Source organism: Vigna radiata, chromosome 5, assembly GCF_000741045.1.
Source record: "Vigna radiata var. radiata cultivar VC1973A chromosome 5, Vradiata_ver6, whole genome shotgun sequence".
NCBI lineage: Eukaryota > Viridiplantae > Streptophyta > Magnoliopsida > Fabales > Fabaceae > Vigna > Vigna radiata.
In genome coordinates this window covers 17,601,394-17,615,934 of record NC_028355.1, presented here as the reverse complement: position 1 = coordinate 17,615,934, position 14,541 = coordinate 17,601,394, and the positions used below count along the sequence as shown (strand labels likewise).

Below are 14,541 nucleotides of genomic sequence, written 5' to 3'. Positions count from 1 at the left end.
TAACTAATCTCACTGTGCCACGTGAAACACTGCTTATTTTAAAAAATAATTCATATAATTAAATAATACACGTCAGCATGTCCTCTGGCTACCACGTCAGCTAAACTTAACGCCGTTTGAGATCAGTTAACGATTGGGGTAAAATGTGTGCATTTTTACAAAAATCATGACCCAATTGAGACAGTTCAAAACTTGAGGATCGAACTGAGATTTTCACACAAATACAAGGACCAAGAAGGGATTAAGCCAACACGTCAGCATACCACGTCCGCCGTTTGAGATCAGTTATCGGTTGGGGTAAAATGTGTGCATTTTTACAATAATTATGACCCGATTGAGACAGTTCAAAACTTGAGGACCGAACTGAGATTTTCACACAAATACGAGGACCAAGGGAGGTATTAAGCCTATTTTAAATAAATTAAATGTAAGTTTGATTGTTTGAATAATATTATTTTCATATGCAGTTTGTTTTTTACAAACCATGCATATTATAATATGCCAGATTCACATTTTTTTTCATCTTTTGAAGCATAAATGCATATTATATTCCATGGAGTATAGAGGAAAGAAAGAAGGAATAAAGTGCATGGTGAAAGCTTCCTATTCACAGTTTTGAAAGTTCTTTATTTCGGGCAAGAAATGATTTATGGAAGGATCATCATTAACACTCCAAAGATAATTAATCTCATAATGGTCAACTAAAATTTCTTATTATGGTTTGATTTATAATTTAATTATGCTTTTTACATGTGGAAATGTTTAATCTGAGTTATGAAAACTACGAAACATAGCTTTTCGATTGGAAGTAGATTTTAAGTAAAAGAACAAAGTCACACATTGTCAGATTGTTAGAAGTTACACAGATCGAGAAATGAAACATGTTTCGGATGATTGGGATCTCCCTCTACAATTATTCAACTTGATCACACTTCCTCCGTCCGTCCTTGATCTCCTCTTGCTCCTATTGGTCTTGACCGGCCGGGTACATGTTAAAAGCACTCTGACGCTCAAGTCAGTTCTCAATTCCACTTGTAGAGATAGAAAGAGAAAGTTATCGAACTGAATAAATGCTCAATAAATGTCACCACCTACTGTTACCTTTGACCTCTATTTATAGTTTTTGTGGTAGGCCGACAATTAACTTTCCTTAATCATGGCCCAATATCGGCCCAAGTATCTCTAATCCTATTTAGCTTATTGTTGATGTTCTGATAATGATCTGGCCATCCATTGATGACTATCGACTAGTAACCAATCATCTTTTCGTGAAGTCGTCCAGTCATAACGGACGTGCTTCTCAGGGAATGTCGTCATTGAAATCTGAGTGTTATCCGAAATATTTATGGCCGGACGTCCTTTGGGAATGTCCGGACGTCCTCCCCGGTACAAAACATAATATAGTACTTGAAATATAAAGTTATGTGTGTAATGTGGTGTTGATAAAACTTATGTTAAAATCATAGTTCTCATGTCTTAAATAAAAGGATTATTCCTCTTCAAATAATCAGTTAAAAAACATTATTTATGTATCTTAACTATAAATAAATAAATAAAATTTACTTGTAAAATAAACTAAATATTTTGAATTTAAATTTCTAAGAATGTGACAATCCGTTAGAAAATGTTCATTACATATGCAACGAAAACCTACTAACATATATCATCCACAACTTAATGAAATTAAGATAATTCATTGTATCTTTTCATTAAATTCATGATACGAACTTATTTCAATTTATAACTGTCTGATATATTAATTTGCATATGACTAGTAGTAAAGTCATTATATCTCATTTTTTAATGGATTTTCAGCAATAAGAAAAACAAATTAGACTATATGACATTTCAATATATATCATCATAGTCATTCATTTTATCATCGATGTAAATATAAAACATATTACTCAACCTCTATCATCTCAAAACACATTCAAAACAGCCAATACAATTGTATATATTTACATTTTTTTAAAAAGAAATAAAGAATAAACAATGTTATACTATACTCATAGAAATACAAATACAAACACTTGTTAAGAACAATCAATTCAATCAAAAAATAAATATATTTATTATTATAATGAAAAATAATTATAAAGAAAATTAAAATTTATAATAAAAATTTACAGAAACATAGTTATACAAATATTTTAATTTTTATTAATTATTGTTCACCATAATTTTAAGTTATGGATGACAAATGAACCGATTTTGATGAAAAAAATTCACATTGACTATATATATATATATATATATATATATATATATATATATATATATATATATATATATATATATATATATATATATATGTACGGGTAATATAATTTTTTTTAGTTTGAACATGGGAAAAGAAGTGACTATCTATATAGTCATTATGCTGCTGTTTTCATTTTAAAATATTAAAACATCTATAATTTATTAGATAATCTAAACAACTATATTAACTTTAATTTTATTTTTAGCTTGTAATTTATTTTTAAGGTTCTCATTTGATTATTATTTTTTATATTTACCTTTATCTAATTGTTTTTTAATATTGGACATCAGAAAAAACAGAAAACATCTATCCTTTTAATATTGAACAGTTGATAAAATTATTGTTTTTATATTTTTTAATAAAATATTACTTAATTAATATTTGAAATCGTAAATATCTATTTTCGTTTGAAGATCCGATAAAAAAAATTATAACTATTAAATATAAAGAAAGAGGATAAAATAATTAAATTCGTACGTTTTCCCCCTTATTGTTACTTTTTTTTAGTATAATTGAAGATGATATAAATTATAAAGTTGATTATGAAAACAAAAATAAGAAAGGTAAAAAAAGATTTTATTTAACAAAAATTAGGTTTTCTAAAATTAGTTCTTAATGTGTCCCATTAACCTTTTCTTATCATTATTTTCCAAATGTAATTATGCTTTTTGTAATGTCCCGGCAACTTACAGGGACTACTGATTGCCCCCACACATCAACACGAGGCTTTCCAGTGTGTTTTGTCTTCACTCACACACTTTCCGAGAAAACTTCCCAGAACGTCATCCATCCCAAATTACTCCAAGCTAAGCACGCTTAACCATGGAGTTCTTATGGGTTAGGCTACCAAAAAGCCTCGAACCACACCGTACTGGGAGAGGCTAGGCTCTGATACCATTTGTAACGCCCCGGCAACTTACAGGGACTGCTGACTGCCCCCACACATCAACACGAGGCTTTCCAGTGTGCTTTGTCCTCACTCACACACTTTCCGAGAAAACTTCCCAGAAGGTCTCCCATCCCAAATTAATCCAGGCTAAGCACGCTTAACCATGAAGTTCTTATGGGTTAGGCTACCGAAAAGCAAATGCATTTGTTGATATGAGTAGTCAAATCAATTTCTTTAAGTTATCCTTCAACTGTATAGTCCCATACCTATGCAGTCTCGAGATCCCTCTCATTCTGGTGTATGTTCGATTCGTCCATGTGCCCCTTCCACTCGAAGCCTGCCAGGAGCCGCTCCTTGTCCGTGTCCCCTGCACCATACTTCTTGCACCGGCGATCACTTCCCGCCCTCGTCAGTGCCCGGGTGTCACACTTTTCATTTTTCTTCTTCAAATAAAAGACAATCATCCTAATTTTGTTTATATATTCCATTAACCAAACTCATTCCTCTTTCTTTTTATATAAATTTAAAACCATAGGAATAAAGTTGTTATCTTCTTCAATATTAGTACAAGAAAAAAACAAAGTTCGGTTTAGAATGTTGGTTTAAGCAACTAATTAATATTCATAATTACATAATTTCATATACATCAAATTTAAGAACAAGTATCATGTCTAATAAAAACAATAAATTTGAAAATTATATCATAAAATTAATAAATTTACAATTTTAAAAATAGTGTTAATCATATTATGTAATAATGTGTTATTTTGTGTCCAATTTCCCCTATTTAGTGTTTAATCTCTCCCAATATTGGGTATATACCAAATGGATAATTGGATTGAGGGTTGCACTTTGCTGCTGTTGTTTACTATGTGCACATATATGCCTTTTTTTATATATATATTTTTTTTAAATTTTCATCATCTTAGATTTCAATAAATCTTCAATTTCTCAGTTTTATTTTATTTTTTAATAATTTAAAAAATCATGAAAAAAATTATTCTTCCAATAGTAATTTTTGGTCTTTGAATAGTATTTTCCTAAAAAATGATTTTTTATTAAAATTTATGAGTGAGAATAAGTCTTATATTAAACAAAATTAAATATGAAATTCCTGTCATCTTGCTTACAAAATAAAATTATATAAGAGTAAGTATTTACCAAACCTCACATAGAATAATACGAAGGAAAACAAAAAATATATTATAAGAGCAAATAATTGATTTCAGTATTATTAGTACAATTTTAACCATTTTCTTGAATTCATAAGATAGTTTTATGTTTTTAAAAATTTGCAATTTTTATCACATAAATTATACAAAATAATAATTTTAACTTTACAATTTTTAGAGTTCTGATTTTTACATAGTTTTTGTAAAGAAAAGAAAATGGTATCTTAAACTATATATAAGGTCTTTTATGTTGTGTACATTGTTTGCTCCCCAACAGATCAGAATCGGTTTTAAAACTTAGATTTTGAAACAATAACGTGATTAGTCCTAATAGTAGAATTAAGGTGAATGCATCAGAATTTAATTATATCTTAATTGTCACTATTATCATAAAATACACATAACTTTCCTTTGCTTTAGTAATTTACTCTTTGAATCCTTAAGCACAGGAAAAGTCATATATATTTTGAGGTAAACTAAAATGAATATTTCATATTGATTTACTTAATGTCTTTTCTTTTAAAATAGAATAATTTCTTCTTTTATTCTTGTAAATTTTTAATTAAGAATATATTTAAAATTTTATATAGTTTTTAAAAGAAAAAAAAAACAATTGATTTCCTTTTCTCAAGATTTTAAAAGAATACCTCTAATAAGTTATAAAAACATCATAGATAGAGACAATTATTAAGGAACAAGTGTGGACAAACTTAATTAATTCGTTCAATAAATTTTTATGCACATGTATTAAATTTCAAATGTCTACCTATTAATTAATAGTAATTAATTTTACCACATTTTTCATAAAATTTAAAGATTATACTTTATTAATCAACTTCATCATAATTTTTTCGTGAATCGTGATTGCATATTAATTTATAAATGTTCATTTAATTAAATTTCCACATGTTAGATAATCAAGACAATTGCATTTGACTTAATGGTTTAAATATAGAATTATGCAAATTAGTAAATGGATTAAGTGTGCAAGTTATTGATAAATATAAGTAACTCCCATTTTCAAGATGGATAATTTTGAATTTGAAAGAATTATTTCCTGTTCAAAGATTCCATGTCTTGCTAAACCCACATAGTATATATAAGTCACAAAGATTCTATCATGTTGAAGAAAAAATTGTATTAAAAATGTTGCTCATGATTCTAAAATTTCATGAAAAAAAAAAGTCATTTTTGAAAAATAAATAAATATTCAGATAAAGATTAAGAACAAAAACAATATTGAGAATGTGAGTTCCAAAAAAAATAGTAGGTTGTGTATATGTATATCGTAATTATTATTTCCTCTAAAAGGTTTTGTGTAACATGCTTGTAATTATTAAAAAAAAACAAGGTAAAATTACTTTTTTCAGAGAAAAACTAAGTTTTGATGTTATTGCTAAATATTAGTAAAGAGGGATTTTTTAAGTACATCTCCTAATCTAAAATTTTCTGTAAATATAAACATAATTTATTAGATAACAAATTAAAACCTGTACGTAAGAAGGATATATATACACAAAGACACAAGTTAAAAATACAATCATATAATATTGTCAGTATATTTTCGAACAAAATTAGAATGCCAATTCAATAAATTATAAAAATAAAAAAAAATACAAATTAGCATGTATATTATTTGAGTTGTGAGAAATAAATAAACAAAGCAAAATTTTATAAAATTAGTTTATAGGTTGAAAGTCGACATCCATTAGAGATAAGTTCAATTCATAGTATATAAGTGGTGCAAATCTCATTTTATAAACCGGTTTTCTAAAATTAAGTTAGACTTAAAGTTCACTTCTTAATATGGTATCAAACTATCGTTGTTAAAACCTATTCTATCAAAATTTTATTATATATATTAGGATAATAATAACAACTCTTTTTTAACAATTTTTTAACAACGGAACATGTGTCACCATTTTATTGATTTGTTTGAATTTATTCTAAAAAAATATTTGAAACGGACCAATCACAAACTGTCACGTATACGTTATAAAAAAATAGTTGTTATATATTAGGCTTAAACCCTTCCTTGGTCCTAATACTTGTGTGAAAATCTCAGTTCGGTCCTCAAGTTTTGAATTGTCTCAATTGGGTCATAATTTTTGTAAAAATGCACACATTTTACCCCAACCGTTAACTGATCTCAAACGGCATTAAGTTTAGCTGACGTGGTATGTTGACGTGTTGGCTTAATCCCTTCTTGGTCCTCATATTTGTGTGAAAATCTCAGTTCGATCCTAAAGTTTTGAACTGTCTCAATTGGGTTATAATTTTTGTAAAAATGCACACATTTTACCCCAATCGCTAACTGATCTCATTGTGCAACAGTTATATTCTGCTATCAGTAGAATAAATAGCTTAAAGGCTGGTGATGAACCTATAGGTTACTAAGTTGGTTCATTTGCAGAAAAGGCTGTGAGACTGATTGCACTGGTTATGCGAGTTTTCCGATGACTTTATTTTTTGAGCCGACGAGATAATCTGTGTAAAATCCATAATTCAAATAAACTAAATAATAGGCATGGTGTCACGTGAAACACTGCTGATTTTAAAAAATAATTCATAAAATTAAATAATACACGTCAACATGTCCTCTGGCTACCACGTCAGCTAAACTTAACGCCGTTTGAGATTAGTTAACGATTGGGGTAAAATGTGTGCATTTTTACAAAAATTATGACCCAATTGAGACAGTTCAAAACTTGAGGACCGAACTGAGATTTTCATACAAATACGAGGACCAAGAAAGGATTAAGCCAACACGTCAGCATACCACATCAGCTAAACTTAACGCCGTTTGAGATCAGTTAACGGTTGGGATAAAATGTGTGCATTTTTACAAAAATTATGACTCAATTGAGACAGTTCAAAACTTGAGAACCGAACTGAGATTTTCACATAAATATTAGGACCAAGGGAGGGTTTAAGCCTATATATTATAAATTTATTTTCTGTGTTCACGTGACACTTTGAATCATGTTAATTTTGTATTTAATAGATGATAATAAGATAAAAAGAAGTGTTAGAAAGAAAGAAAGGAAAATTAATGAGATATGGAAAAGGAAAGAAAGTGTGGATGAAAAAAAGAGGAAAAGAAAGGAAAAAACCTACCCCTGATAGCATCAATCAACATGGCAGGTCAATGCATAAAAGTGTTGGATTGTGGTACCCACCACCACTACATATCTCTTACACAACTTGTTTACTTCTTCCTCATTGCAAACACTCACATTACACAAATTCATCATTCATATGTGTGTGTATATATATATATATATATATCACCCCATAAGTCACTGCACCCTCTGCAACATCTTTCTCCTTCTTCTTCTCATAATTCTTCTGTTTCTTCCATTCTGATTGCAACACCACCACCACTCCACACCTTCCAACATGGGCGGTATCAGCCTTGAGGAAATCAAAAACGAAAACGTTGATCTGGTATACATATATACATCATCTCTCTTCATTCTCATTCTTCCGTTAAGCACTGACCATCATGTTTTAACTTTCTTCTAACATGCACTACAACCTTGTATTACATGTTCCTCGTTTTCAGTCTTTCTTTTATGTCAGAGTTCAAAAAAAATTATGACCCTTTATTGATTTTGACTATTATGTGATTTTTCCAGAGACTTTGTGACTACATGTTGCTTGTTTCATGATCATTAAATTTGCTTGTCTTATTTACCTGTAAAAGAATGAGTTTTACGTTATATCTGTGTATATAAATGACTATTTATTGGACTTCTGAATTTAGGAAAAAGGTGAAACCTTTTTCTGCGTGAACCAGAAACCTCTTTTTACGCTAACAGTTCCTTTCGTTCCCGAATCTTGCCTGTTTATAACACTTTGTTTGTATCTCACCATTGCACAAAAGAAATACACAGAGATCAATAAATGAATAAATATTTTTTCATTGAAAGATATCTTAATTTTTTAATTCAATTTTGATGCGTGTATTTTTATTGCACGAAATTATTGCAGTGAAAAAACGTTACGTGAGTTTAATAACTGTTTTTTTTTTTTTACTATTTATATGGATGCCTAGTTAGCATGAGATAGATGTTGAAAGGAAAAAAGTGACAGCTACTGTGGCACAGAAAGAAAGGAATCAGCTAGCTTCTGACGCGTGTCCCTCACACCGTCAACATATTCTATTTCCATGCACTTTTTCTTTTGCATACGAATTATTCTTATATCAAAATTTTGTTGCATGCTTAATTTTAGAGAAAACTCGTTTAATTCTCACTGGTAACTTGTTCAATAGGGTCAGGCAACTTATAGAAAATTCATTTTTTTTTTCCGATTGTGATGACGTGCATCCCTGATGATTCTGAATTTAAGCACCGCTTTAATTATCTTTAAGCACCGCTTTAAAAATAATTATCACAAAATGAACAATCTTTTTAAGAACTGACAATATAATTCTCCTGGTGTATTTGAATTGATTATTCACGAATTCAGCTTTAAAAAGCTGAAAAAATGGAGCAAAGTAAACCATCTTTATAATTGGAGAAATAACGAGACAGCGTCACATAATTGCAGGAACGAATTCCGGTGGAGGAAGTGTTTGAGCAGCTGAAATGTTCAAGAGCAGGTCTAACATCGGAGGAAGGAGCCAGTCGGCTTCAAGTTTTTGGACCAAACAAATTGGAAGAGAAAAAGGTATTTTTGTCTTGTTGATGTTTGTTCTTGGGTCAGAGAGAAGTTAAGTTTGGTTTTCATCCCTCACTGAGTTGTTGCATGATGAACAGGAAAGCAAAATTTTGAAGTTTTTGGGTTTCATGTGGAACCCCTTATCATGGGTTATGGAAGCTGCTGCTATAATGGCCATTGCTCTGGCCAATGGTGGAGGAAGGCCACCGGATTGGCAAGATTTCGTTGGTATTATTGCTCTCTTGTTCATTAACTCCACCATCAGTTTCATCGAAGAAAACAATGCTGGTAATGCTGCTGCTGCACTCATGGCTGGTTTAGCTCCCAAGACCAAGGTAACCTCAATCTAATCATCAAAATTTGTACCATATATCATGCATCCAACATGCATTTTTTCAGCTTTTCAAGTGTCACTTCGATTCCCTTGTCATTTTCGGGTTTTAAGCACAGATTTAGTCAAACAGTTTCCCTTGTTAATCATATTAAGTGTTTTGAAAGCTGGAAAACAAAAAGAGTTGATAGCTGTTTCTTCATCTTCTTTGTTTTCATCCTGTTCAAACTCCCAATTCTACACTCAAAAATTTCAGGTTCTCAGAGATGGGAGATGGACCGAACAAGATGCTGCAATTTTGGTCCCAGGAGACATAGTCAGCATCAAACTGGGAGATATCATTCCTGCCGATGCCCGTCTTCTGGAGGGTGATGCTCTGAGTGTTGATCAGTCTGCTTTGACAGGAGAGTCTCTCCCAGTGACAAAGAATCCCTCTGATGAAGTGTTTTCTGGATCAACCGTGAAGAAGGGTGAGATAGAAGCAGTGGTGATTGCCACTGGGGTGCACACCTTTTTTGGCAAGGCTGCTCATCTGGTTGACAGCACAAACCAAGTTGGTCACTTCCAGAAAGTCCTTACAGCAATTGGTAACTTCTGCATTTGTTCCATTGCGGTTGGAATAATCATTGAGCTCATTGTCATGTACCCAATACAACACCGCAAATACAGAGATGGGATTGACAATCTGTTGGTTCTCTTGATTGGAGGAATTCCAATTGCCATGCCAACTGTTCTGTCTGTCACTATGGCTATTGGTTCTCACAGGCTTTCACAGCAAGGTGCCATTACAAAACGTATGACGGCTATTGAGGAAATGGCAGGAATGGATGTTCTCTGCAGTGACAAAACTGGGACTCTCACCCTAAATAAGCTCAGTGTTGACAAGAATCTGATTGAGGTTTTTGCCAAGGGTATTGAGAAGGATTACGTTATCCTTCTTGCAGCCAGGGCTTCTAGGACTGAGAATCAAGATGCTATAGATGCTGCAATTGTTGGGATGCTTGCTGATCCAAAGGAGGTAAATATGTCGAAACAATGCTCACTATCAATTGGGATAAAGGAAGATAAAAGAAATATTAATTTAACTTATTCTACTGTGAATTTTTCAGGCACGAGCTGGTATCAGAGAGGTCCACTTTCTTCCATTCAATCCTGTGGACAAGAGGACTGCTCTGACTTACATTGATTCTGATGGAAATTGGCACCGATCTAGCAAAGGTGCTCCTGAGCAGGTAAATATGTGTTCTGTTACCTTAACACTTATTTGTAAACATTTTAGATGAACAATGTACTTCTTTTTCCTGGCTTAGATATTGAACCTCTGCAACTGCAAAGAGGATGTCAGAAAGAGGGTTCATGGAGTGATTGACAAGTTTGCTGAGCGTGGACTCCGTTCATTGGGTGTTGCTAAACAGGTTAGCAAAGCTGATATCTAACATTTTTCTTCTCCAACCTATTAACTATTACAATGCCCTTCATCTATTGCTGTTTGCATGGTCTCTGCATAACAGGAGATACCTGAGAAAAACAAGGATAGTCCTGGTGCACCGTGGCAGTTTGTTGGTCTGCTACCACTTTTCGATCCTCCAAGACACGACAGTGCGGAAACCATCACAAGAGCTCTGAACCTTGGTGTGAATGTTAAGATGATTACTGGTAAGATTGAAGGGAGACCATTCTTTCCTGTAGTTCATGTTTCATGCTAAAAATGAAATCATGTAGCTTAGAAACTGTTTGTGGGCTTCTTGTTCTCTAGGTGATCAGCTTGCCATTGCCAAGGAAACTGGCAGAAGGCTTGGGATGGGAACAAACATGTACCCATCTTCTTCATTACTTGGACAAAGCAAGGATGCTTCTGTTTCGGCTCTTCCAGTTGATGAATTGATTGAGAAAGCTGATGGATTTGCTGGAGTATTTCCTGGTAGGTCCTTGTCATGGATAATAACCATCATCATGGTACTTGATAGCATCACACCGTCACACATTTTTTTGTTTAAATCCATTTTAGACATCCTTTTTCTTGTTCAACGATCATGGCTTCTCTGCAAGCTGGTGACATGGGATGGGACTACGTACTACTTTCTTTAACAATACTAACCTTGATGGTGACATGTTTCAAATCAAACAACATTTTATTCATTTTTTCTTCTCACTATGACATGGCAGAACACAAATATGAAATCGTTAAGAGGCTGCAAGAGAGGAAGCATATATGTGGAATGACAGGTGATGGTGTCAACGATGCCCCTGCATTAAAGAAAGCAGACATTGGAATTGCTGTTGCTGACGCGACAGATGCTGCTAGAAGTGCTTCTGACATTGTCCTCACTGAACCTGGTCTGAGTGTCATTATTAGTGCAGTGCTGACCAGCAGGGCAATTTTCCAAAGGATGAAGAATTATACTGTTAGTTTCCTTGAATGCATAATTTGATTGCTTGAATTTATTTAATATCTTAACAACCTAACAGGGAAGTGTTGGTTATGGCAGATCTATGCAGTGTCAATCACCATTCGTATAGTGGTAAGTGCAGAAAATGTTAATTCAAAAAACATGTCAACATTTTTACAAACACATATATATACATGGTTCATGTAATTTATGTGATCTACTTCTCTGTGGCAGTTCGGTTTCATGTTTATTGCATTGATTTGGAAATTTGATTTTGCACCCTTCATGGTGTTGATTATTGCAATACTAAACGATGGTAAGATAACACTTATTTAACCTTCGGGCTGTTTATATAGACTATTCTGTGAAAAAAGAGTTTAATTTGATTCTCTTCACCCCTATTGCATAGGTACCATCATGACAATTTCCAAGGATCGAGTGAAACCATCTCCACTGCCAGACAGCTGGAAGCTGAGGGAGATATTTGCCACTGGTGTTGTGCTAGGTAGTTACTTGGCACTAATGACAGTGGTATTTTTCTGGCTCATTAAGGATACCAATTTCTTCTCGGTAATAGTTTACAGTTTTGGTTTTCCTTAATATTATCACCACCAAATGGAGAAAATTATGAGAGCCATAAGCACAATTTTCCCAATTGCAGGACAAGTTTGGTGTGAGGTCTATAAGAAATAGCCCCGGAGAAATGATGGCAGCTTTGTACCTACAAGTCAGTATTATAAGTCAAGCACTGATTTTTGTCACAAGGTCCCGCAGCTGGTCTTATGTCGAAAGACCCGGTCTTCTCCTACTGAGTGCTTTTATGATTGCACAGCTGGTAATCTTGAATCTCCTATTATCAGCAACCTAGAACATGTAGTTGTTTCTTACTTTCTCTTCTGATTGTGTGATTGAAGCAGTGTCATTGTGTTTTGTCAAGAACCTGATCTTGCACATGTTACTCACTTCACATCCACATCCATCATTGTTAAAATAATTTAAACTAAAGCACTAAAACCATGTTGCTAGAAAACATTTACATCCTGAAAAAAATAACCACATCTCTAACTAAACTTAGCATTGAAAGATAGAGGACTCAATCAATACTTTTATTGTTTTCGGAAGCAACAATGATTGGCATGGTACTCCAGTATGTGATTGATTAGTTCAAAAATATTTTGGCAGTTTGGCTTTCTTCTGTGGCCATAACAATTTGCTTCATGATTGATAGGTGGCAACATTTCTAGCAGTATATGCCAACTGGGGCTTTGCAAGAATTGAGGGAATGGGATGGGGTTGGGCTGGAGTAATCTGGCTCTACAGTTTAGTGACATATGTTCCACTTGATATACTTAAATTCGCAATCCGCTACGTTCTGAGTGGGAAGGCTTGGGACAATCTTTTGGAGAACAAGGTAATATGTTCATCTTTACTATTACTAATTGCATTGTTGATCTTAAACCAGAAACTTCAAAATTCAAAACTTGTTTATGACAGACTGCCTTCACAACAAAGAAAGACTATGGAAAAGAAGAGAGAGAAGCACAATGGGCAACTGCACAGAGAACTCTTCACGGTCTTCAGCCACCTGAAACAACCAACCTTTTCAATGACAAGAACAGTTACAGAGAGCTTTCAGAAATTGCTGAACAAGCCAAGAGACGTGCTGAGGTTGCTAGGTAAGCCACTGACTCCACTTCTACAGTGGCATTGTGTGGCATAAATTTGTGTGTGAAATTATTGAAAAAGAGAAAAAATGCAATTCCTAAAGTACATTTTTTTTTGTTCTCCAATCATAATTAGAGTTTCATCTTGGTAATCTGCATTAAACCTTTATTACAGGAATTACACTTAGATGAAACTCTAATTCTAATTGGAAAACATCAATAAAAGCACCTAAGGAGCTATATTATATGTAAGTTGTCCTTCATGAAGTGGTAGTTATAAAATAGTGATAATGTCTTACAGAGATATTTCTTATATTGGTTTACAGACTGAGGGAGCTTCATACACTGAAAGGGCATGTTGAGTCAGTGGTGAAGCTGAAAGGACTTGACATAGACACAATCCAACAGCATTACACAGTTTAAGAAGTTTGGACAATCTTCAAGAAGTCACTCTGGTGCTGTCCAAGAGCAGAAACAACAAATATAATGAAGACAAAAGTTAATGTGTCTTTATATTAGGATGAAGGTCCTTTTGTGAAAATTTGAATGGTTACTGTTCCTTTTCATCTGTGTCAGTAGCTAAAGGAGATGCTATGCTCTTTAGATACCAAATAACATGGTAGATAGGATTTACTTACGTTTTATTTTGAGATTGATAATGATATCAAGGTCACTGTTAAGCTCTATATTTTTTTTTTTTCTGATGAACAAAACTCAATATATTTCCGATATTAATCGTAGCTCAATAATGAATTCAATCTCCGTGTTCCTTTTTAATTCGTTCGTCTTCAGCATAAAAAGGACAATCAATGGATGGTGGAAGCACCTAACAGTACCTCACAATTGAAATTAAACAAAAGAAAATAAGAAGATCGGTGGAGATAGAGCAATTAGATGTGAAAGATAACGTGAATTGGGATGTGGTAATCTGAAATAAGATAAGGAAGATGGATTCTAATTCTGACTTATAAAGAGATTATTCCCCAACCCAACTCCACTGCATAAGATGGTCCGTCCTTCTGTACGTTTCTTTTTCTTTTTTATGGGCTAAGTTATTCCTCCTGTCTGAAGCCATGTGAATGGATGCAAGGAATAACACTCTTATAATGTTTTAGGTGGAGATGCCCTAAACTTTGTTTGAAATTCTGCAAAAAATAGAAACTAGTC

The 14,541-nt window shown here is 33.0% G+C and overlaps 1 protein-coding gene across 2 annotated transcripts; it reads left to right on the top strand.

Annotated features, from left to right (window-relative positions):
- The first annotated feature begins 7,593 nt into the window (after window positions 1-7,593).
- On the top strand, window positions 7,594-14,132 carry LOC106761834 (plasma membrane ATPase 4). 2 transcript variants are annotated; one of them, XR_001375716.2, is made up of 17 exons: window positions 7,594-7,771; window positions 8,879-8,998; window positions 9,088-9,324; window positions 9,577-10,338; window positions 10,430-10,552; window positions 10,631-10,735; window positions 10,832-10,976; window positions 11,077-11,241; window positions 11,487-11,725; window positions 11,810-11,842; window positions 11,945-12,026; window positions 12,120-12,280; window positions 12,372-12,545; window positions 12,939-13,121; window positions 13,205-13,386; window positions 13,550-13,622; window positions 13,701-14,132. XR_001375716.2 is itself a non-coding variant. In XM_014645401.2 (16 exons), exons 1-16 carry the CDS (start codon window positions 7,724-7,726, stop codon window positions 13,795-13,797), a joined length of 2,856 nt encoding a protein of 951 aa, XP_014500887.1. In that variant the 5' UTR covers window positions 7,598-7,723; the 3' UTR covers window positions 13,798-14,132. The 2 variants fall into 2 exon arrangements, 1 of the variants encoding a protein (XP_014500887.1); XM_014645401.2 differs by lacking the exon at window positions 13,550-13,622 and having other exon boundaries at window positions 7,598-7,771.
- Window positions 14,133-14,541: the final 409 nt, after the last annotated feature.

Coding starts and splice junctions, on each gene's coding strand:
- LOC106761834 (XM_014645401.2), top strand. CDS start 7,724: ATGGGCGGTATCAGCCTTGAGGAAATCAAAAACGAAAACGTTGATCTG. Junction 10,736..10,831: donor CATTGGGTGTTGCTAAACAG/GTTAGCAAAGCT, acceptor TCTGCATAACAG/GAGATACCTGAGAAAAACAA. Junction 10,977..11,076: donor GAATGTTAAGATGATTACTG/GTAAGATTGAAG, acceptor CTTGTTCTCTAG/GTGATCAGCTTGCCATTGCC.